The sequence below is a fragment of the Dendronephthya gigantea genome, unplaced genomic scaffold, assembly GCF_004324835.1.
Source record: "Dendronephthya gigantea isolate DGI-Jeju-01 unplaced genomic scaffold, DenGig_1.0 000292F, whole genome shotgun sequence".
NCBI classification, from domain to species: Eukaryota; Metazoa; Cnidaria; class Anthozoa; order Malacalcyonacea; family Nephtheidae; genus Dendronephthya; species Dendronephthya gigantea.
This window is the reverse complement of record NW_021163302.1, coordinates 78,631-101,721: the sequence shown is the minus strand read 5'-3', so window position 1 is coordinate 101,721 and position 23,091 is coordinate 78,631. Positions and strand designations below refer to the sequence as shown.

Sequence of the window (23,091 nt, the reverse complement as noted above, 5' to 3'; positions counted from 1 at the left end):
TGGAACAGATGCTGACGGGTGGAGAGCTTTGCATTTTGCTGTTGCAGTTGGTAATTTAGACATTGTTCAATATCTCGTTGAACAAGGTGCTGATGTAAATAGCAGCAATATTCACGGGGAGACAGTGCTGCACTCTGCTGTTTCTGAGGGTACGCTAGAAATGGTGAAATGTCTTGTGGGAAATGGGGCTGATGTAAATGGAAAAAACAATAGCGGATTGACAGTGTTGCACTGTGCTGTTGTAAAAGGTTCGCTAGAAATGGTGGAATATCTTCTTGAGAAGGGCGTTGATGTAAATGTGAAGAATACTCACCTGCAAACAGTGCTGCATTCTGCTATTTCTGAAGGTAAGCTAGAAATGGTGAAATATCTTGTTGAGAAAGGCGCTGATGTAAATGCCAAGGATACTGACGGGAAAACAGTGCTGCACTCTGCTGTTTCTGAGGGTACGCTAGAAATGGTGAAATGTCTTGTGGGAAATGGGGCTGATGTAAATGGAAAAAACTATAGCGGATTGACAGTGTTGCACTGTGCTGTTGTAAAAGGTACGCTAGAAATGGTTATATATCTTGTTGAGAAAGGCGCTGATGTAAATGCCAAGAATACTCACGGGGAGACAGTGCTGCAGTCTGCTGAAATATCTTGTGGGAAATGGCGCTGATGTAAATGCAAAAAAGAACAACAGATGGACAGTCCTCCACAGTGCTGTTTTAAAAGGTTCGCTAGAAATGGTGAAATATCTTGTTGAGAAAGGCGCTGATGTAAATGCCAAGAATACTCTTGGGGAGACAGTGCTGTACTCTGCTATCTCTAAAGGTAAGCCAGAAATGGTGAAATATCTTGTCGGAATTGGCGCTGATGTAAATGCAATAAAGAATAGCGGATTGACAGTGCTGCACAGTGCTGTTAGAAAAGGTTCGCTAGAAATGGTAGAATATCTTGTCGAGAACGGTGCTGATGTGAATGCCAATGATTCTAACGGGGAGACAGTGGTGCAGTCTGCTGTTCGTGTTGGTGATTTAGTAACTGTCAAATATTTAGTTGAACAAGGTGCTGATATAACTGTTAGAAATGAATACCTCTTTTCTGTTGGTATTGTCATCCTCCAAATGGCTGTTAGAAACAATTTCGTCGCCTTGGTCAATCTTCTTTATGAGAAGGACATCGCGATGTGGAGAGAGCAAAAGATTATTGTTAAAGGTCAAGGAATGAATCTTCTTGAATGGAGCATCCACCTTGGTCATGATGAAATTGCAACTATCTTTAAAAGTTCCGTAAAACATCGTGAGAAAATTCAGAAGTTGAAAATAACGAACTGTAACCAGTTAGAAGAGGTAATATTTTTAAACATATGTTAGATTGAGTAATAAGTTTTGCAAAATATCCTATCTAAGGTTATTGGGAAGTTTACAAACAAACGACATCGCAGCTCGCTGACGCGAATTTGGTTTCGCGCATTTGGTTTCGCGCACGGGTTCAGTTAGCCTGCAACGCAGACTATACAGGGTGTATCAAAAAAATGTCCCAAATGTAAAATTTCCGTTTAGCAGGATATTTTGCAGAATTTGGCAAATTTTTGTGTTCCAAGAGATAGATAAGACTTATCTGGTATACCTAGGCAAAGTTTGGTTTTTCATTAACAAAATTATGTTACCGGGGGGGGTGGCTCCTTTCCACTGATATTGAGAGGGCTTGCGCGCGAAAATGTGAAGCTGAAATTGAGATATTATTTAGCTGTCTAAAAGTAGGAAAGCTTTTTAATAAACTGTCAAAGTTTCAGGAAAAATAATGCATACTGGGAGCAACGCGCGACCCCTAAAAGTGACAAATATTTCATTGCGCGCAGTGGATTAAATGCATGGTTGATTTTAGCGTGACCGATCTCATGTAAGGCTGGGTAAATGAATAAATTAAAGCGAGAAACTGAACACAAAAACAAAGCGATTTATTCGTGATGTTAATCCTCAGCATGTCCACCATTTCATTCTAAGCAAACTGCTGCTTGTCTGAGCATACTAAGCACTGAACAGCGAACCATTTGTCTGTCCATTCGCCTAGATTTGCCGGTGGTAGCGTAGGCGATTTGCAAGAAAGAATTTCGAACGAAATGGATAATTTGAGGCAGGACAGACAAATGTGGTTTGCCGTTCAGTGTTTACCATGCTCAGACGAGCCGCAGTTTGCTTAGAAAGAAATGGTGGAAATGTTGAGGATTAACATCAAGAATAAGAATCTTATTATTAAATCGCTTTGTTTTTGTGTTCAGTTTCTCGCTTTAATTTATTCATTTACCCAGCCTTATATGAGATCGGTCACGCTAAAATCAACCATGCATTTAATCCACTGCGCGCAATGAAATATTTGTCACTTTTAGGGGTCGCGCGTTGCTCCCAGTATGCATTATTTTTCCTGAAACTTTGACAGTTTATTAAAAAGCTTTCCTACTTTTAGACAGCTAAATAATATCTCAATTTCAGCTTCACATTTTCGCGCGCAAGCCCTCTCAATATCAGTGGAAAGGAACCACCCCCCCGGTAACATAATTTTGTTAATGAAAAACCAAACTTGGCCTAGGTATACCAGATAAGTCTTAACTATCTCTAGGAACACAAAAATTTGCCAAATTCTGCAAAATATCCTGAAAAACGGAAATTTTACATTTGGGACATTTTTTTTATACACCCTGTATATTGGGGTATATATAGTCTGCTAATCAGCGGCACAAAGCTTGTATGGTCACGTGAATGTTCGAATCATTTCCGGTATTATAATTTGATTATGTATATGATTTGCGCGCAAATTGCATAATTATTTGTGACAACATGGCCGCGCTGATGTGCGTGCTGTGTTTCTCTGTGCTGGAAAAGAAGTCAGATATAAATCTTATAAAAGGAAAGCATTCTCTCGACATTGCGGCCGACATATTACGATGACAATGCTGGTTCCAACGACTTGTTCTTCGAGAAGGTCAGCGAGGAGAGGAACCGCTTGGAAGACTAGAGACTTCCCGTAGCCTGTGCCGGCACTAAAGAAGATATTCTTAGCGAGTAAGAAGGCTTTGAGTGCCTCGACTTGCTCTCGATGAAGACTTTCCACTTGAAAAAAACAGCATACAATCCGAATAGCTTCCGAAAAGTGCTCTTCTCAAGCGAAGATGGTTCGATGAAGGACGTCATGTTGTTTGTGAAAATTATAAATATTCTGAAATTTTGATTATTTTGCATGATTATAAGCTAACCAATCAAAATGAGTCCCACAATTTCTCGGGAAACCCACGTGACCATACAAGCTTTGTGCCGCTGATTAGCAGACTATATATCCCCAATATATAGTCTGCGTTGCAGGCTAGGGTTCAGTTTACCAAAACTAAGATTAACCATTCAGATCCGCACCAAACCATGCATATATACATGGATGAGTATAGTGATGTAAGACTGGGCAGGTAAAAGAACCAATGGCGTGAGGGGCCCATTTCAATGGACGACTTGCGCTTTAGACTTATTTCTTACTTTGGCGATAAAAAGGACATTTACTGAAAGAGCTTACTAAAATTAGTAAAACTGCCAAGTTTGGCTGCGAATTGCTGTAAATTACGGGAAATATAGCCATGCGAAGTTGACGAATTTTGTATACTTTTGTATTACGGCCAAAAGTTTGTAACTAATTTAGTTACACATTTCCGCACGTAATGCAAAAGTATACAAAATTTGCCAACTTCGCATGGCTATATTTTCCGTATTTTACAAAATTTCGCAGCCAAACTTTGCATTTGCACTAATTTAAGTAAGATCTTTCCAGCTGTGATGATTTATTTTCCTCTAGTTACTTCGATCAAAAATTAGTCTAAAGCGCAAGTCGTCCATTGAGGGGAGTGGCTGAGGCAAATATTCCGCAAAAAATTTTTGTCTTCCGAATTTTCCAATCGATTTTTTCTACACCATCTGATGTAGCATTCTACCACCAGGGGCCAGTTTTATAAAAGACTAGTTAACTTCTAACTGTAGTTAATCAGAGTCGTGTATTTCTGAGTTAACTAGGATTTAAATATGCAACTTGTTGTTAAATAGTTTTACACAAGCGGCCCAGTTGTTTTGTTTTGTTTTTCCTGGAGAAATATTTTTAGTGCAAAGCGTCAGTCAGTCATAGAGTAAACTTTTCGGGGGGTAGTCGTGGTTTATTTTTTTAGTTAGGTCATCAGTTTAATTTGTATTATTTATTAATTCTCTATCCATTTTGCTAAGTTCACAAAAATGTTGAGGAATCTTACCGTTACTGTAAATTGAAATATTGCTTTTCCGCGGTGTGGGTTTTGTTTGAAAGGAATTTATCCCCCTAAAGACGGCGCATGTGCCGTCGCACATGAATTCGCAGAGTTTGGTACGGAGATGAACTATAATGGGGATGGATGCGACATTGCATGCGATGTATTTTGTCAGTGTTTATTGATGCAAGAAATATTTTAAAGATTGTGTGTTTAGCATCATGCTTTGCGTGCTCAAATCAAATTACATTCACAATGTAAAGAAACGATGACTGAGGGTTGCTTAAAACATTTCGGACGCAAAAATCGAGTAACTCCTCAAAATATAATCCAACAATACGCCCGTTCTGGCGTTAACTCCGGCGTGCCGCGCACGTGCGAGTCTTCAATATGAAGCTTCTGGACATAAACAATACAGTTCATACTCATTTAATTTTGATGCCTTGCAAACCTAAATGTTGTTCGATCGCGACATTCAGAAGCACATCGCACTTTGAAAAGTATAGAAGTTCAATAGTTTAAAATTGTAAATAAACCGCATGATACGTTCACTTTGTCTTATACTTTCCCGTCGTTCTTATGCAAACAACGACGTGTCAACGCGCCCATACACGACCACATCTTGTTAAACGGCGAAATAGCAGCGATATTAGTAAAATAGGACCAGAATCTATATGTATTAAATATATTCTTACCCGATTAAATCTAAGCTTAAACGAACAGCATCAAAAGAACGGTTTATTTGTTAAGAATATTTTGCTCAAAGAATGAACGGAAAACCGGGGAGGGGCTCAAGCAGCAGCTACCAACGCCCCGGCTCGCATAAGCCTATTGTGTACAATGTACAATATTTTCATTAGAATTATGTCTTTCTGATAAAATCACTTGCAAATATAGCATTGATTTGAGATTTCGATAATCAGAAGTTGAGAATATACTTTTTAAACTGTGAATGTGTTCTTGCTTTTTTCTTCTCACTGTGGAATATTTATCGTGTTTTTTTTTCAAAGATTGGCATTCCGATGCAGGCCTTTGTCGCCGAAAAGCAATTCAGAATTGGCGATGGTGGATATTCAAGTGTCTATGTTGGTCTCATGAAGGATGGGACTGAAGTTGCTGTAAAGAAAATGCAGGTAGAAAAGTGTGATAAAGTAGCTGAAAACGAAAGGGAAATTATGGATCTTATTAAAACAAGCGACTCGCCATTTATAGTGAGTTATCGACATTTTCACCGTGACGATACCTCCATGTATCTTATTCTTGATCTTTGCGAAGAAACCTTAAAGGAACTTGTTCATGCATCCAGCATTGAACATCTACAAGAGCGTGGTCCACGAATGATCAAAGAAATTCTATCAGGACTTAAATTTCTTCATGGTAAAGGAATATTGCACAGAGATCTAAAACCATCAAACGTCCTGGCTGATATCGAGGGTTGCATGAAATTGGCAGATTTTGGATTAAGCCGCGTTCTAAAAGAGGATGAAACGACGGTTAAAACAGACGCTAACGGCACTCCCGGATGGGTGCCAACAGAAGTAATTGAAGCAGTAGAGAAACAAGAAAAAGGTCCTTTCAAAAAGAAATCGGATGTCCAGGTAGCGGGTATGATTGCTTTCTTCATCTTAACAAAAGGTGAACACCCTTTTGGATCTCAGTTTGATCGAATGAGAAATATTTTGAAAGGAAACCCTGTGAATTTGAAGAAACTTGGTGATCGTAAAGCTCGAAAGTTTGTGGCGTGGCTGATTCATCACAAGATTGATAAGAGACCTTTTGCTGAGGAAGCGCTGTGGGACTCTTTCATTAATAAAGATTGATTCAGAACTATTTAACGGAGAGGAAAGCAATGTTATGAGAAATTATCCCAATATTTTCACATTATGAACGACGAGTTCGTAAGGAAAAGAATTATCTGAATTTCACAACATGGTATTCCTTTGTTGTTGAACTGAGTAAATCAACATAATCGTATTTACTTTTGTATCCATTTTTTGTGTGCATGTGTGCTACATTTTAGCTCTACTACGGAGAGGATCATCTAGTAATCTAGACAAACTTGTACAAAGAACAGTTAGTTAACCTGATAATCATTATATAAATTATAAACGTTGGTGAACTGCTCATCTGAATAAACGGACTATAATTTTCGGCAATAGTTGTTGCAGTCATAATGTAATTTGGGTTATTTTTACCGCCCTAATCGGTTCCTAGCACATGCCTAGTCGGTTCATACTCGTGCCTTGGTCCTTCCGTATACTGCGTGCAACGTTAACATGCGAGGATACAAAGGGTTTGGTACAAGGATGAACTATGAAGATGGCTGGGAGATTGCATAGGGTGTATTTGTCGGTGTTTATTGATGCAAGGAATATTTTAAGGATTGTGTGTTTACCATCATGCTTTGCGTGGTCAAATCAACTCAGTCACATTTCACGCCTAAAAATCTAGATTTCTGTTTATAATCCATGCGAAATTTATTTGCTAATTTACCCTTCTAATGAAAATGCAAGACAGTTAGTGGATCACTTTTAAGGCAAGATGTTAGCGATAATAATTGCAAAGCATGACGGTTGATTACCATTCTTCAATAATTCTTGTTCATTAAGGGCCAAAAACAATCGTGTGTGTGTGTTTTAACAAACTAGTAGGTCGTTTAGTGCGAATCTACACAAAAGTAGATTAGCCTGAAAATATATACTGTTTATAACCGTAGAGAGCATGTGAGTCAAACTTCACGTAAACTTGTTCCATTTGTATGTATGGCAACATAGTCTAGTGATATACCTTAACATATACCTTCATAGTCTACTGACCTCTGTAATGACACTTACTGGTTTTTATGAATTTTTATTGTTGTAATATCAATATATAAATAACTAAATATAAGAACTATAATCACACTGGAAAAATCTCGTTTCAAATCGATGCAAATCCATATTTTTGCTAATTGAACCTTCCAGACATAATGCAACTACAACTAATATTCATATATTCGCGTTCTGCATTATTAGTCTCTAATCAAATTAATTTTTTATGGGCCTGCTATCCCCTTAATTTGTTTGAGGGGAGGGGCACGTGCTCCCCGTGTCTTCCCGGTTCCTACGCCACTGGCGTAGAATAGTACAATTCGAACAATAGATAATGAGATGGTAATGAGCTTAGTGATGTTATCGTCTCATTATCTAGGCCTAAGATTACTGTTGCATTACTAGAGGCACACAAACAATCGGGTGAGTTATATGAAGGAACTATTATGGGTTGTTTAGTTATAAGCTGCTAAACACAAGCGCGGTCTTACCTTCAAAAATATATATAAAAGCTTAGCTTCAAAATTATAATTGTTTGTGCATTAATTTGCGCTAATAAAATCTGAATTATCTTACATGTTGTTCCGAGTTTTTCGGCCAGTTCTTGAAGCGCCTTATCGCGTATCTCCCGGTTCTTAAAGTCTGGACTTCGAACGTCGTACAGACAAGGGTAATCGGGCCAAAAATCGGCCAATTTATCTTCCAACACTGCTTCAGCAACTGGTGAGTTGTTTGCCGCCATCTTGACTTCAGTAAAACATGGAAAAGACGCATGCGCGTTGGCATTGATTGCTGAGCTGATAGTTTAGAACGCGCGCACACTGTGAGGAAATGTTCACTCGTGCACAAAATTATTCAACATGTTGAATATTCTGCGCTCATGGCACGCGTGGCGAAAATCGCGGAACACGACACCGCACACCTGAGGAAACAGCTCAGCCAACAGCCACGAGTGACGCTCAGCTCAGCTGTTTCCTCCAGTGTGCGCCGGGCTTAAACTTCATCCAAACAAAGACACATACTTGTCTTAATATGTTGTTATGAATTTTTAATATTTAAAAACTTGTTTAAATTGTTCAGGAGATTGTCCGTTAAGTCTGACCTAAAATTTTTCACGACTTGGTCTAGTCATAGAAATTCAAAGGACGACATTCATGGACATTCCTTTCGTTTGATTGTCTATGGATTAATATTATAATTATTTGTATCCATTCGAGCTTTAAACAAGTTTGGCAAAACCAGAACCCCGCCCGTTCTAAGCGCCTTATCTCTAAATATAGTACTAAGCTAGTTCGAACGGCGCCTCACCCACTCATATTTTACTATTTCTGTCGATGTGATGATGTAAGATGGCTTAAAAAGCACTTTCCGCAAAGAATATTGAATTGCTTTACACGAAAATCGCCTCCAGCGAATGCCCTAAGAGACTTTTGATTGTTTGTCTTTAGGAGGAGAAGTCACCTGATTGCAAACAGGTTTATTACCAGTTATCATTCCGGTTGTGTTCGTCATAGTTCAGTGGTTCAGATTTGACGCGCTCGCTTTCTCAGTCACTGATTTGTATACTGGAGTGACTGCACGATATCATGCATTTATCGCGCTCTAAAGACTCTATAGGTAAGATACTGGGTACACATTACCTTCATAGAAGCCAATCCATCGTAAACATCACCCAGTTGTTTTATATCTCGCTTTCATATTTCCAAGAATTTTCGAAGCAATTCAGTGTTAATTCTCTATTGTGTACTTTCCCAGATCCTAAAGAGAACATGAAATTATAATCGAAGTTTTCTTGTAAAATAAGTAATTGTTATACAAGAGTGAGGTATTTGAGTACATGATAAGGTCTATTTACACTACACGATAAGTTGTATGGAATTATCATTCCGACAAATGCAGAAGAGGACCTACGGCCACAATCTTCATTTAATTTAGTTCAGGTTGGATTAAAGTGTCACGCTGGTACGTGTGTTCATACGTTCACATACGCCAGGATACTAATCATATACGAAAAATCACTCACTCACTCATGCCCGTTATGCCGGCTGGCATGTAGGGCGGAAACAAAGGTACTTCACTCCTGTCTGTTCTGGGCCAGCTTTTGAACAGTCCCCCATGTGTGATGGAGGGTCTTAAGCTCCCCTTCTACGGTTCGACGACAGGTGTTCTTGGGTCGCCCCCGTTTCCGTTTCCTCTCTGGCGTCCAGTGAAGGGCTGTGCGGGAAATGTTGCCAAGTTTTCTTCTCATCACATATCCGATCCATCCCCATCGCCTTTGCATGACGACGGTGCCCATGCTGTCTTGGTTGCAGCGGGCGAGAAGATGTTGGTTGGAGATTGTCTCGGGCCAGAATATTGGCAGGATTCTTCTAAGGTTCTTGGTATGGAAGGTGGGCAGTTGTTTGAGGTCGCTTTCAGTCATCCTCCAGCATTTTGAGCCATACAATAGGGTGGAAAGTACGCAGCTCTGGTACAGTCTTAGTTTGGTCTTGATGCTGTACTGGGATGATTTCCACACGTTGTTTAGCATACGACAAATTGCATAGTTTAAATGGGCCATTAGCAATCACCATGATCGTCACCACAGCTTGTAAGAGCATACTGGAATTAGTAAAATTGCAAAGTTTGGTTTACAAAATGTTGTGAAATGCAGAAAATACAGCCTTGTCATTTTTTGTGTACAGTCGCAACGCATGCAAAATTATTTTATACATTTGGCAAAGTTAATGTATTAAAAAATTAAACTATGTTTGCTACAAGGATTTAGATAATAAAAACCGAGAACTTCAAAGTTCAACTGGATTGTCATAAAACGGTAGGTATTGCATGTTTATTAGTTAAATCACTTGCAAATAATTGGCTGAGTTAACTTGTTAGTGGCGTCTAAAGCAGTTCATGACGAGAGTTGCAGGTTTTAGAAAAGGGCACATTATTTAGCAGACACAGGAAACTCTATAGACCACACTAGACTACGTGAGAGCAATCATCGTTCTAGTTACGCCATTGGTGATGATAATAATTTATTCCTCACCAGAATTTTTAGTTGTTTATTATTAGTTCCACAAGCTTTCTAGTATGAATCACGTTATCACCCCAACAGGAGTTGTGATCTCTCTAGCTGATGCTGGAGTTCTCAGTGATGCAGTTGATATCGTGGTTTTTGCGAAAGTTTATTCTGGTCACACACCAAACACAGGGTCAGAAAGTTTCATAAACGTCTATCTAAAAGGCGCAAGTGGTATTATTGAAGACAGAACGCAACTAATGTACTACACATACCCTCAAAATGCCGTATCGGTCAATTCAGAAAATATGGTATTTCCTATAAACACAACTCGAAGACTATTACAGCCCAACTGGATGGTACTTTTTCCGTCAAAATATTTTGCTGCTACAGTTAAAATTCATGGTTACTATACTTTTTGTTGCCAATAAATTGTAGAAGGTATTGTTTTTTAGAAGCTAATGATTTGTTATAAAATATTTCGCATAAATTATTGGTTTGTTTCAAAATATCTCTTTTAGCCTCATGATCCAACGTCCATTCCGATAGAGAGCTTAATTGATAGTGACAACGGGCTACCGACCACGGTTGAATTGCTTTTGTCCACTGTTTGCACCTACCAAGATGTTAATTTCAATTCATCCCGGATGATTTTATTGACTTAGTTTGAAAAATATAAACGGTTCATGACAGTTGAAAAACACCAAATAAACTTGTTCTTTTTGTATGCATATCAGTATAGTATAATAGTTACACGTTCTGTCCTTTGTCACGTGACGTTTATAACTTTTATAAGTATCGTAATCTGTAATTTTGATCATTAAAATTAGAAACCATAAATTATAAAACAAAATTTATAACCATGGCGACAAAAGTTTGTTAAAACCAGCACCACTACCTCCTCCAGCCGCTGATCTCAATAAGTTCCTGAATGTAACTGTTTTACCGGGTATGGACGCATGCAGTATGACCAACCTGATTTCGACAAGTCGTATCTTGGGTAGAAGGGCGGATAATAATAACAAACGACCTTTTCTATTATTAACTATGTTCCACCAGTTTACTGAAAGAGGTAGATTAAAGATTTTAAAAAGCAGCTCGTAAAGACGTACACTTTTATTGAGAGTTATTTTTAATTGCTGCAGAGTTTAGAAATCTTCTTGGCTAGGATAGAAAAAAAATCGCTCGAAACGTTGTTTGATTGTCAGGCATTAGGAATAGAAGTCACCTGTTTTCCAACCTGGTTATCACCAGTTATTCGACCAGTTCTAAAAGATTGGCTTGAAATTATACGCGCGCTTCCTTAGACTCTGATCTATCAGTATAGCTGAACGCGATCTAGAAGCCGGTTGTTTGAAAGTCTTTTAGCTTAAACGGCAGATAAGTTCAAAATGGAAAGCAAAATCATTTATCTTTAAACAACTGAGCTGAAATATTTCGATGTAATTAATTTAATTTTCAGTGGAAGTACTTATATATTAAGGCTGGTTGAAGAGGCTGGTTCAGTCGTGCACAAGATGTATGAGGGTATTTTTAAACTTGGGTTTCACCACCGTTTAAGTTAAACGCCTTTCAAAGAGGCTAAACCACTTTCCCTCTCTAGAACCCAATCTATCGATTGTTTCAGATTTCTATTATTTTTCTTTGCTCTCGCAGACTCTGAAGACGATATGAAACTATAGTTTAATTCCACTCGAAATTAAGACCCTTTAAACCCCTATGTTTAAAATATCTGGTTAATAAATTCAATATTAAACTAGATAAACTAATAAACTAGTACAAAAAACTAATAAACTAGTACAAAATCTAGTACAGTTACTAGTACAGTAAACTAGTACAGTTATTTTGTACTAATAAACTAGTACAAAAATTAAAAATAAAATATTTCAGATGATGGAAACGGAAAAATGATTTGTGTTTCCGAGATTTGTAAAGTAATCTAAGTAATCGTTTAATAACGAAATAGCAAAATCGAGAAATTGTTGGAGAGTAGTGAACGCGGTCAGCCAAGACGAGAACGAAGAGCTAGGAGAAACGAGTGTTACCAGTGTGGTGAGGAAGGCCACTTTCAACGAAACTGTTCGAGTAGAGTCGCACGTGACGAGAACCAGGGAAACGCGACCAGGGCGGGTTCACACCAGAAGTGAATCCGCCCGCGCGCTCACCACCACCACCCGCTCGAAAGATTGCCAGTGCAACGACAAACAACGCCATCTACGCTGAATGCAGAGTTAACGGAAAACAGGTGACAACTTTGGTAGACACCGGAGCCGCTGTGACTCTGATGCACAGGGACGTGTTCAACAGGGTGAGAACCGTTGATACCAAAACACGACCAACAAGTCAACCGGTGGTGGGAGCGAACAACAGTCCGCTGCTAGTCCATACTGTGGCGGATGTTAAGATAAAACTAGCGGGAGTTATCGCAAGTCACGAGATACAAGTGTGCGATGATCTAGCACAAGACATGCTTATTGGGGCAGACTTTTTACAACCCCACAATTTCGTTATTAACTTTGCGAAAGGAATGCTCGAGGCCAATGGCGGGACAAGCGAACTGATTTCTAAACAGAACAAACAGATTTGTCGAGTAAGAGTGGCAGAGACAGTTACTATTCCTCCGTACTCGATGATAAACATCGCGTGTAGGGTAGACGGTGGTACAACTGTGGAGGAAATGACTGGTGTACTGGAACCAGAATCGCGGTTTGAGGAACGTTATGCGATAGGAATCATAAAGGTAGCTGCGACCGTAACAAAGGGAACGATCCCAGTACGAATTTTCAACTCGAGGTCCAAGCCACGACGAATCTATCGGTGTAGTACTATGGGAAACCTAATTCCCCTTACGGAATTAAGAACTGAATCTCCATGGTACGAGTGCGTCAAAACAATGGACCCGCCTGACGAAACAACGCACTCCTATTGCATGACTGCGCAAAGAGAGAATATTGGTAAGATGCGAAGAGATTTGGCCGAACTATTCCCTATTGATAACCCGGCTGTGCCGAGCCACGAGAAGAACCGCATCTATGACCTGCTTGTACGTCATAACATGGTATTGGCGAAAGGATCCCATGACCTTGGCGAAGTATCGGGTGTCAAACACCGTATCCCAACAGGTGATGCTGCGCCAGTCCGAGTACCGCCTCGAAGAATTCCTTTTAAACAGCGTCAAGAGGTCCAACAAGAAGTGGAAGTGATGCTATCGAATGACGTCATCGAGCCGTCGACCTCTCCGTAGTGCGCTCCGGTCATCCTAGTGTCGAAAAAGGACGGGTCGAAGAGGTTTTGCGTGGATTATCGAAAACTAAACGAAGTAACAAAGAAGGACGTGTACCCCCTACCAAGGTGCGAAGACATCCTCCATACCATGTCGGGAGCTGCTTACTTTACCCACCTTGATCTAGTCAAAGGATACTGGCAGGTTAGCGTGGATGAAAATGACAGAGAGAAGACGGCATTCTCGACGCCCAACGGACACTTCCAATTTAAACGAATGCCGTTTGGCCTAACTAATGCTCCAGCTACCTTCCAGCGCGCTATGAACACCATCTTGGGCGGACTTAACTGGCTAGACTGCCTCGTCTACCTGGATGACATAATTATCTTCGCACGTAACCTCGATGAACATTATGAACGGTTGAACGCGGTGCTGAGTCGCCTGGGGAAGGCTGGTCTAAAGTTAAACGCTCGGAAGTGTCAGCTGTTGAAAGAAGAAACGGTGGTCTTGGGACACGTTGTGAGCCGGAAGGGGATTTCTACAGATCCAGAGAAGATAAGAGCGTTGCGAGAATGGCCTAGTCCTGGTGATTTAACGAGTCTCCGCTCCTTCCTGGGCTGTGCCGGCTACTACCGACAGTTCATACCAAAGTTCGCGGACATAGCATCTCCTCTATACAAGCTGGAGCAGAAAGGGACAGCCTACCGATGGAGTCGAGAGTGTGAAAACGCGTTCCAGGTTTTGAAGAATAAGCTAACAACTGCACCAGTGCTGGCGTATCCTGAATTCGAGACCCCATTCATCTTAGACACCGACGCGAGTAATGAAGGACTCGGTGCCGTGTTGTCGCAGGTACAGCAGGGAAAAGAGAGAGTCATTGCGTTCGCCGCGAAGTCCCTGTCCAAAGCTGAGAGAAATTACAGCACGACACGTAAAGAACTGCTAGCGATGGTGTGGGTAGTCTACGCATAGACGGAAAATGGCGGAAATACCGTCTATGTGACAGCGCCAAATTCCGTGTTCTATAATTATTTATCCCCAGAATCTGGGGGACGCTGTGTGATTGGCTACATATTTAATTACGAAGCCTAATTGGTTACTCACGATCAACAAAGCTTTGATTGGTTTAGAGTGGAATAATAAAACTATTTTTCGTGGGAGTCAACAACAAATGGCAAGCTGTTACTGCTATTTGCAATTAAAATTCAAACGCGTCGTGCGCCGAATTTTTATCGTTGTTTGCTAGCAGCCAACGTGACGTTCACCCCTACTCAACGTTAAGTTCTGCCCTGATCAACTTTATGTTCTGATTCAATATACACGATGATTTGAGTGACAGTTTAAAAAATATTTCAACCGTCAACTCATTAGAACTGGCTAATCAAAACATACGCATTTTATTGTTGGCTAATTTTATTCAGTATTCAGTATTGGTTGGTGTGATACCCGGATATGGACTTTACCGACCTAACGTTTGTAGATGTAGATGTAGATGTAAACACTCTACTGGCGAAAGTGTGCAGTGAATCTTATATAAATGTAGGAATATACAGCATCTTACGTTGATAATCACTCGTGAATCGTTGCGTTGACAATAGCCCCAACGTAACGTTGAGTTTGGGTGAACGTAACGTTTAGTAGAGGTTAAAGTAACGTTGACTGCTAATAAACAACGGTAAAAATTCGGCTCGCGGCGCGTTTGATTTCAAATAGCAGTAAGCTCAAACACAAAGTCTTCTTTGCTCCGTCCTTGAACTAGGTATTTGTCCTTCGCTCTCCCGATAATCTCTTTACAAAGGATACACTCGTGAGTACTCGACATTGGCATTTGCATTGCAAATTGTTAATGAAGATCAAAAAGACGATAAGGTTTTTGTTGCAGACTCAAAGGAAGATCGACGGACATGTGAATTGTGAAATTTGATCATAAATGTTTCGTGCATAAAATGCGAAAATTAATTACTAATTTCAATTTACGTCACATTTTGCATAAATTACAGTACACGAAATTTGGCTCTGATACGCAGACCCTCTTTTTCCCCGCCTTTCTATTTCGGGCATGGGTCTGCGGCGCAGGCTATGGTGTGGGGGATGGAACATTTTGAACCATACCTGTGGGGACAGCACTTCACTGTCCGTACTGACCACAGTGCGTTGAAATGGCTACGAAGTTTCAAAAACCCCAAGGGCCAGATGGCTCGGTGGTTGGAGAGGCTAGCTGAATTCGAGTTTACCGTGGTACACCGATCGGGAGTCATGCATGGAAACGCTGACGGCATGTCGCGAATACCCTGTAACAGGAAGGAGAGTGCGCCGGAAGAGAACGGGAGACGTGTGTCAGCTGTTTCACCTCTAGCTGTGGTCACGAGTGGTCGGGAGATGGCACGGTACCAGGACGAGGACCCTTACATCAGCCAAGCGATCTTGTGGGTTAAAGAAGGCAAACGTCCGCCGCGAAGCGAGATTGCGGGGCTGGGCCCCTTGGTATCATCGCTGTGGAGTCAGTTTGGTAGACTCAAGATGCGGGATGACGGTGTCCTTTGTCGCGAGTACGAATCCGAGGATGGAAAGTCCATCTTCCTGCAGATATGCCTCCCGAGAAAACTAATCCCAGTTGTACTCAGCACATTACATGACATTCCAACCTCTGGTCATCTAAGAATTAACAAGATGACTCAGAAAGTGAAAGCGCGCTACTATTGGAAAGGCTGGGAAACGGATGTAGAGGAACATTGTCGCAACTGTGAGAAATGCGAGAAACACAACCCACCACAAAAGAAAGGAAGAGCACCGCTGGTAACCAGTTCGACCGGATACCCCATGGAACGAGTTGCCCTTGACATTGTCGGTCCGTTACCCACAACAGCTAGAGGAAACCGATTTATACTGGTCATCTCAGATTACTTCACCAGGTGGGCAGAGGCTTACCCGATCTCTAATCACAAGGCACCGACTGTGGCAAGAAAACTGGTGGACGAGTGGATAACGCGGTACGGGGTAATGCAAACGCTACACTCCGACCAGGGTCGGGACTTCGAAAGCAACGTCTTCCAAGAGGTGGTCAAAATGCTGGGCATCCACAAAACTCGAACCACTCCATATCACCCAGAAAGCGACGGGTTGGTGGAGCGATTTAACCGCACATTGAAGAATATGCTATCTAAGTGTGTGGATGACAACCAACAAGACTGGGACATTTGGATTCCACAAGTGCTTATGGCATACCGAACAAGTGTACAATCATCAACTGGCGTCACACCATTTCGCATGATGTTCGGCAGAGAAGCTCGCTTGCCTGTAGATATCCTAGTACCTGGAGATATTCCAACCCAACCAGCACAGAGTGCTTCCGAGTATGTTAAAGAATTGAAAGGTCGATTCCAAGCAGCACACGAGTTGGCACGTGAGAAGACAAAGAGAGCTACTCGAAGGTATAAGGACTACTATGATGCAAGAGTACAAGGAACACCCTACAAATTTGGCGATCGAGTTTGGCGAATGGTGCACTTTGTCAAAAAAGGACAATCGAAGAAACTGTCAGCATCATGGGAGGGTCCATATATGATCGTAAAGAAAATAACTGATGTGGTGTACCGCTTAAAGAAGTTAGGTAGCCGCAAACGGGTGGTTGTGCATTTCAACAACATAAAGAGATGTAGACATTCGCAGAATCCCGAGCGCTCGGAGAAAACGTTGGACCAACCGGTCAGTCAGAGGGGCGAGCAATCCAGCACAGCGAACAAAAAGACTGTAAAGACGTTCCAGCAGCATGCCACTTATGACGAGGACGATGATGATTGGTTGTGGGAATCAAGCAATCAACCATTCCTCTCCACTCAATCCGGAACAGAGACACTGAGAAGCAGTAGCCAGGCAGCCGGAGGAACCCCCAGTAACGTTGATCCAGTTACAACTCAACCGCTAATGACAAACAGACCGAGGCGTAATCGACAACAGCCAACATGGATGCGTGACTATGTTCTCGGGGATTGATTTTTCGACACTTATTGACATTTCTATTATTTATATGATAACTAATAAAGCCTCCGCCTTTTCTGTAGAGGGGGATGATGTAGTATGACTGTTAGACTAATATTTAAATGTGGTATCACGTTTGCTTGTTACGGTTACTCGCTTGATGTTGACGTGAGCTTGTTGTCTGAGTTGTTGGTCTTTTGGTTTTGACGATACCTTGTTGTAAAGCATTTATTCAAATAAATCCTATTCTACATTGGTGGCAGCGATACTAAGACCCTTAAACCCCTATGTTTAAAATATCTGGTTAATAAATTCAATATTAAACTAGATAAAATAATAAACTAGTACAAAAAACTAATAAACTAGTACAAAAACTAGTACAGTTACTAGTACAGTAAACTAGTACAGTTATTTTGTACTAATAAACTAGTACAAAAATTAAAAATAAAATATTTCAGATGATGGAAACGGAAAAATGATTTGTGTTTCCGAGATTTGTAAAGTAATCTAAGTAATCGTTTAATAACGAAATATTACCAAAATGGCACATATTGCATGTCAGTCTAACTTTGTATCTAGGCAAGAAGACGGAAATAAATCACGACAGCTAGTAAATTCATACTAGAATTAGTAAAATGGCAAAATTTAGTTTTGAAAATGTTTTGCACAAAATACGGCCGTGCCAATTATATTGTATACTTTGGACGGTTTTTACGCTACTAAAGCCTGAGAACTAGTTTCGTTTACTATTCGGGGCAATTCTACTTCCGGCGGGATTACTTCATCGACAGAACATACAGCATACAACCATATTAACTATGATACAAGTTCATACAACAAAGTGATTGGATGGCTTTAACTATTATTATTGGATAACTAATAATATTATTGACGACATTTGATTTCGTGATCGAAGATTAGTTTGGAAAGAAGACTACAAACATTTTTTATCCAAATTATATTTGCTTTATTTTGGATGCCGTGTCGTCATCGTTGGATATCAACCATTTAAGGTAGAAAGTTAATGAATAACCCTGCTTAGTCAGTAATATGTTCAATACCACAGAACTGAGACGCAACTAATAATCACGGGATTATCGAGTATCATATTTGTACGAGGCATATTGTGTGTAGCAGTGTTAATTAACCGTAGAGACCCAAACTATACCTAGAATAGCCCTAGAATAGTCTATAACAAGATGGCAAAATCGAGGGTGCGTATTCATACATTGTATCCCCGACTGATTCCCTTTTAAAGACGATTGTTTTAGTTACGGTTTATGAACATTAATATACATGTATAAAGAATATACACTCTGATCGGTACAGTTGACACTTTCTGTGGTGACTGGTCTAAACCCCATAGCTGTTGTGTTGCTTAGATTTTTGTAAAGTCTGTTTTAGACATATTTTAGTTTCATAAAAAACTTGCCAATATTTCAGAGCTCGCGTCATGTCAGTTGGATACTAAAAGAAGCTTTGTCTTATTTGAATTCATTTTAATTAATTTTCCGTTGAGGACAACTTTTGAAATGTTGCTTAATTTGTTTTGAACAGAAAATATTCGTAGAACAGACTTCACATCATCATTGATAATTAGGGACTCAGGGTAGCAAGTTAGCAAACAGCATTGTGAATTAAGAAGCTCATTATACTAGAAAGATCGAGTGATCATATGAAGGTCGAGCAATATCGGCGAGTATTGGCTATTCTTATGGCTGCATGGAGGGTCTATTGCATGTAAAGCATTTTTCGTTCGTTTGTTTGTCGATCGTCGATACGCGATATACAACCGAAACATAAAGTTACATACATACATACATACATACATACATACATACATACATACATACATACATACATACATACATACACTTTATTTAAACACTAAATCTATTTACTGATCTGTTTTGCCAGTGCATTAGATAAAGCCGTGCACTTTACTTAAACAGTTAAACTGGAACGACTCCACGGCTGTTATCTCGTCTGCTTTTGTGGCTTCACCGTAGACAATCGCGCCGACGTAAACAAAGAAACGTGACTGGCGATGGTCTAAATTCGGCTAAAAATTGGCTCCAAAGATAGCTGTTATCCTTCTAGGGCCGATTTGACGAAAATTAGATAGTGCTTCCCCCGGATAGTGATTTTTCCACAGTTTTAAACATTTGGAGCTAACAGTAATTAATAACTTGGTTTTCAGGTTCCCAGCGCGCTATTTCGAAGATGACGGTCAGGCAAGATGATATGACTTTGTTATAAGCACCAAAGAAGATTGTAAAAAATAATATAAGAATGACTGAACTCAAGGAAGATGATAATGTTATGATGTCCCAGGCTGAGGACAGCGACGTAACTTCAAGCTTTATGGAAAACAATAATATCGCTTCGTCCGAAAATAAACAAGCCCAGTCTGTTAATAAACAGAAAGAAGTTGAAGATGAACTCCAAGAAAAAGGTATTCAAAACAAAGAATGTGATGGTATTAAGAATTTAAAGTGTCCTATGATAGAGGAAAAATCCTATCCTCTACTATAACTCGGACATTTTGATCAGGGCTGTAGCTAGACCGTGTAATTGGGGGGGGGAGGGGTGTTGCATATTCATATATTCACGTTTATACCGTAGGAACAATAGCGTAGCAAAGAAATCAGACGGGTGGTATAAAGGCGGCTTTCGAACCATTCAGTGCAAAATGTCGCGCAACCGATTTTTTTGCCAACGCTTTCTTTGAAATGTGTTAACTCAAGCTCATCTAATGCATGGGCTTAGTTCCGCTTTATTGTTTGTATTTCATAAAAAAGTGATCGCAAAAAGTCGATCTCGCAACATTTCCATCCAGCAAATCCGCCTTAAGATTAATATATGATAATAAACCCCCCATAATTAAGCTTCTGGTTTGACGGCCCTAACCATCAAGGTCCCACAATAATTGGCCTAGGCAATTGCGTTCGCTATCACCAAAGGCGATACTAAATATAAATGGGTAAAATAATAAATATCCCGTGGGAACCATTCAGCCTATTCAATAATTTAAATTTCTACCCTATAACCCGTTGACACATTTTTAACTTTCTTATCACCTGATACAATGCGGGAGTCTCACCCGCAATTAAATTTCTTTGGGCACGGCCCGGTTATTTATTTTTAATCTTTCTTTTTCATGTAAATTGCATCTTAATGTTGCATATTTATAGGTATTAAGAAAAAGAAAGAGGCAAGTGGAAGCATAAATTTCTGTGAAGAAGGGAAACAGAAATTTTGGGACGAAATAAGAAAGCAAGTTGAATGTGGTGAAAACAAAGAAGATCGTTGGAAGAAAACAATTCTTTGGCGTGCTTTTCAGTTTAGTCCAGTAGATCAAAAATTAGTTAAATATTTAGTTGACCATGGAGCAAGCATTTATTCCCAGAACGAAGATGGTGAAACAGTTTTGTCGATAGCGACAAGAAATGGTTTATTTGATCTTGTTAAGTATTTTGTTCAATATGGCCCGGAACATAATTTTCAAGACGATTTTAAAGTTCTTCAGAGTGCAATACAGTCTCGGTCATTAGAAATTGTGAAATATTTCGTTGAAGATTGTGGGGCTGATATACATGGTAAAGATGATTCGGGAAATAGTGCCTTACATCATGCTGTTTATTTTGGTGGAACAGAAATTGTCAAGTACTTAGTTAAACAATGTGGTGCAGACATGAATGCTAGGACTCCAGACGGGGGGACAATGCTACAACTTGCTGTTACAGAAGGTACGCTAGAATTGGTGAAATATCTTGTTGAACAGGGCGCTGATGTAAATGGCCAGGGTACTGACGGGTGGACAGTGCTGCACGCTGCTATTACAAAATCTACTCCAGAAGTTGTAAAATATCTTGTTGAAAATGGCGCTGTAGTAAACGGCAAGGATACTACAGACGGCTGGACAGTACTGCACTATGCTGTGTCCTACAGTTCATTAGATATGGTTAAATATCTTGTTGAACTGGGGGCAGATGTAAATGGCAAAAAGACCGATGGGTGGACAGTGCTGCATGATGCTGTTACAAACGGTACGCTAGAAAAGGTAAAATATCTGGTTCAAATGGGCGCTAATGTAAATGGTAAGAGGAATGGCGGGTGGACGGTGCTTTACGATGCTATTTCTAAAGGTACGCTAGAAGTTGTAAAATATCTAGTAGAAATGGGCGCTGATGTGAATGCCAAGGATGCCACTTACGATTGGACAATGCTTCACTCTGCTGTTACTGAGGGTACGCCAGCAATGGTAAAATATCTTCTTGAAATGGGAGCTAATGTAAATAGCGAGGATAGTAAGGGATGGACGGTGCTGCGCAATGCGATTTTCAAAGGCACACTAGAAATAATAGAATATCTTGTTGAACATGGTGCTGATGCTAATGAAAAAACTGAAATGAAATCAGTTCTGCACTGTGCACTGTGTGTTACTCAAGATACTTTAGAAATAGTAAACTGCCCTGTTGAGACGGGCGCTGACGTCACTTGTAAGAAGACTAACGGGGAAACAATGTTACACACTGCTTTTTCTAAAGGCAGGACAGATATAGTAAAAAATCTTGTTAAGAAAGGCGCTAAGGTAAATGACAAGAATACTTACGGGAAGACAGTGCTGCATTCTGCTGTTACTGAAAGCAACTTAGAAATGGTGAAATATCTTGTGGGAAATGGCGCTGATGTAAATGTCAAGAATACTCACGGAAGGACAGTGTTGCACAGTGTTGTTGTAAAAGGTTTGTTAGAAATGGTAGAATATCTTGTCGAGAATGGCGCTGATGTAAATCCCGAGAATATTCACGGGGAGACAGTCCTGCAGTCTGCGGTTTCTAGAGGTACTATAGAAATGGTGAAATATCTTGCGGGAAATGGAGCTGATGTTAATGCAAAAAAGGATAACGTAACGATAGTCCTACACAGTGCTGTGGGAAAAGGTTCGCTAGAAATAGTAAAATATCTTGTTCAGAAGGGTGCTGATGTAAATGCCAAGAATACTCGCGGGGAGACAGCGCTGCACTCTGCTGTTTCTGAAGGTACGCTGGAAATGGTAAAATATCTTGTGGGAAATGGCGCTGATGTAAATGGAAAAAAGAATAGCGGATGGACAGTGTTGCACAGTGCTGTTGTAAAAGGTTCGCTAGAAATGGTAGAATATCTTGTCGAGAAGGGCGCTGATGTAAATGCCAAGAATACTCACCGGGAAACAGTGCTGCACTCTGCTGTTTCTGAGGGTACGCTAGAAATGGTGAAATATCTTGTGGGAAAAGGCGCTGATGTAAATGGAAAAAATAATAAGAAATGGACAGTATTGGAGAGTGCTGTTAATAAGGAGTGGCTAGAAATGGTAAAATGCCTGGTTGAAAAAGGCATATTTTCAACGCTATCCACCATAGCGTTGGAGTCGAGGGCCATGAGGCCACATGTATGACCCTGGCCTTCCGCGAACTGTTGTTGAATTGTTGCCCAAATGGCAGGCGTCAAAGTATGGTCATATTCTGATGATCGTCTGGAAAGAGCGTCGGCGGAGTTCGCTTGAGTCCGGACATACGTGAGGTTTAATATGGTTAAAAAAGATTAAAAAAAATTAACTCTTTCATCGCTCGGTTAAGACGGGGGCTTTTTCCACCTTGATTGTCCCAAGCGTTTATGACGGCTTGATTACCTCCTTGATGATTGATCTCCTCCTGCTAAGGAAGCGGGCTATCCCAATCTCCAAGAAAATGAGAAATTTCCTGATGTAGCGCACCCGTTAATAGCTGGGGTTTTAAGGTGCGGAGGCCGCGGGAGATGGCTGCGTTCATCT

At 40.4% G+C, this 23,091-nt stretch overlaps 2 protein-coding genes across 2 annotated transcripts; both read left to right on the top strand.

Moving 5' to 3' along the window:
• The first annotated feature begins 160 nt into the window (after window positions 1–160).
• LOC114541457 (serine/threonine-protein kinase pakC-like) lies at window positions 161–6,081 on the top strand. The gene is made up of 5 exons (XM_028561377.1): window positions 161–347; window positions 817–1,334; window positions 1,395–1,479; window positions 3,110–3,183; window positions 5,272–6,081. Exons 1-5 carry the CDS (start codon window positions 161–163, stop codon window positions 6,079–6,081), a joined length of 1,674 nt encoding a protein of 557 aa, XP_028417178.1.
• A 13,487-nt stretch (window positions 6,082–19,568) lies between these two features.
• LOC114541456 (putative ankyrin repeat protein RF_0381) lies at window positions 19,569–22,702 on the top strand. Its single transcript, XM_028561375.1, has 5 exons — window positions 19,569–19,731; window positions 20,471–21,025; window positions 21,134–22,188; window positions 22,258–22,494; window positions 22,682–22,702. The coding sequence occupies exons 1-5, from the start codon at window positions 19,569–19,571 to the stop codon at window positions 22,700–22,702; spliced, it is 2,031 nt and encodes a 676-aa protein (XP_028417176.1).
• Window positions 22,703–23,091: the final 389 nt, after the last annotated feature.

What these genes read in the sequence shown, in the direction of transcription:
- LOC114541457 (XM_028561377.1), top strand. Translation starts at nt 161, where the DNA reads ATGGTGAAATGTCTTGTGGGAAATGGGGCTGATGTAAATGGAAAAAAC. An exon ending in GCATTCTGCTATTTCTGAAG is followed by an intron (nt 348 to 816) that starts GTAAGCTAGAAA and finishes CTATCTCTAAAG; the next exon opens with GTAAGCCAGAAATGGTGAAA. An exon ending in TGGTTTCGCGCACGGGTTCA is followed by an intron (nt 1,480 to 3,109) that starts GTTAGCCTGCAA and finishes TGAAAAAAACAG; the next exon opens with CATACAATCCGAATAGCTTC.
- LOC114541456 (XM_028561375.1), top strand. Translation starts at nt 19,569, where the DNA reads ATGACTGAACTCAAGGAAGATGATAATGTTATGATGTCCCAGGCTGAG. An exon ending in TTAATGCAAAAAAGGATAAC is followed by an intron (nt 22,189 to 22,257) that starts GTAACGATAGTC and finishes CTTGTTCAGAAG; the next exon opens with GGTGCTGATGTAAATGCCAA. An exon ending in AGAATACTCACCGGGAAACA is followed by an intron (nt 22,495 to 22,681) that starts GTGCTGCACTCT and finishes TATCCACCATAG; the next exon opens with CGTTGGAGTCGAGGGCCATG.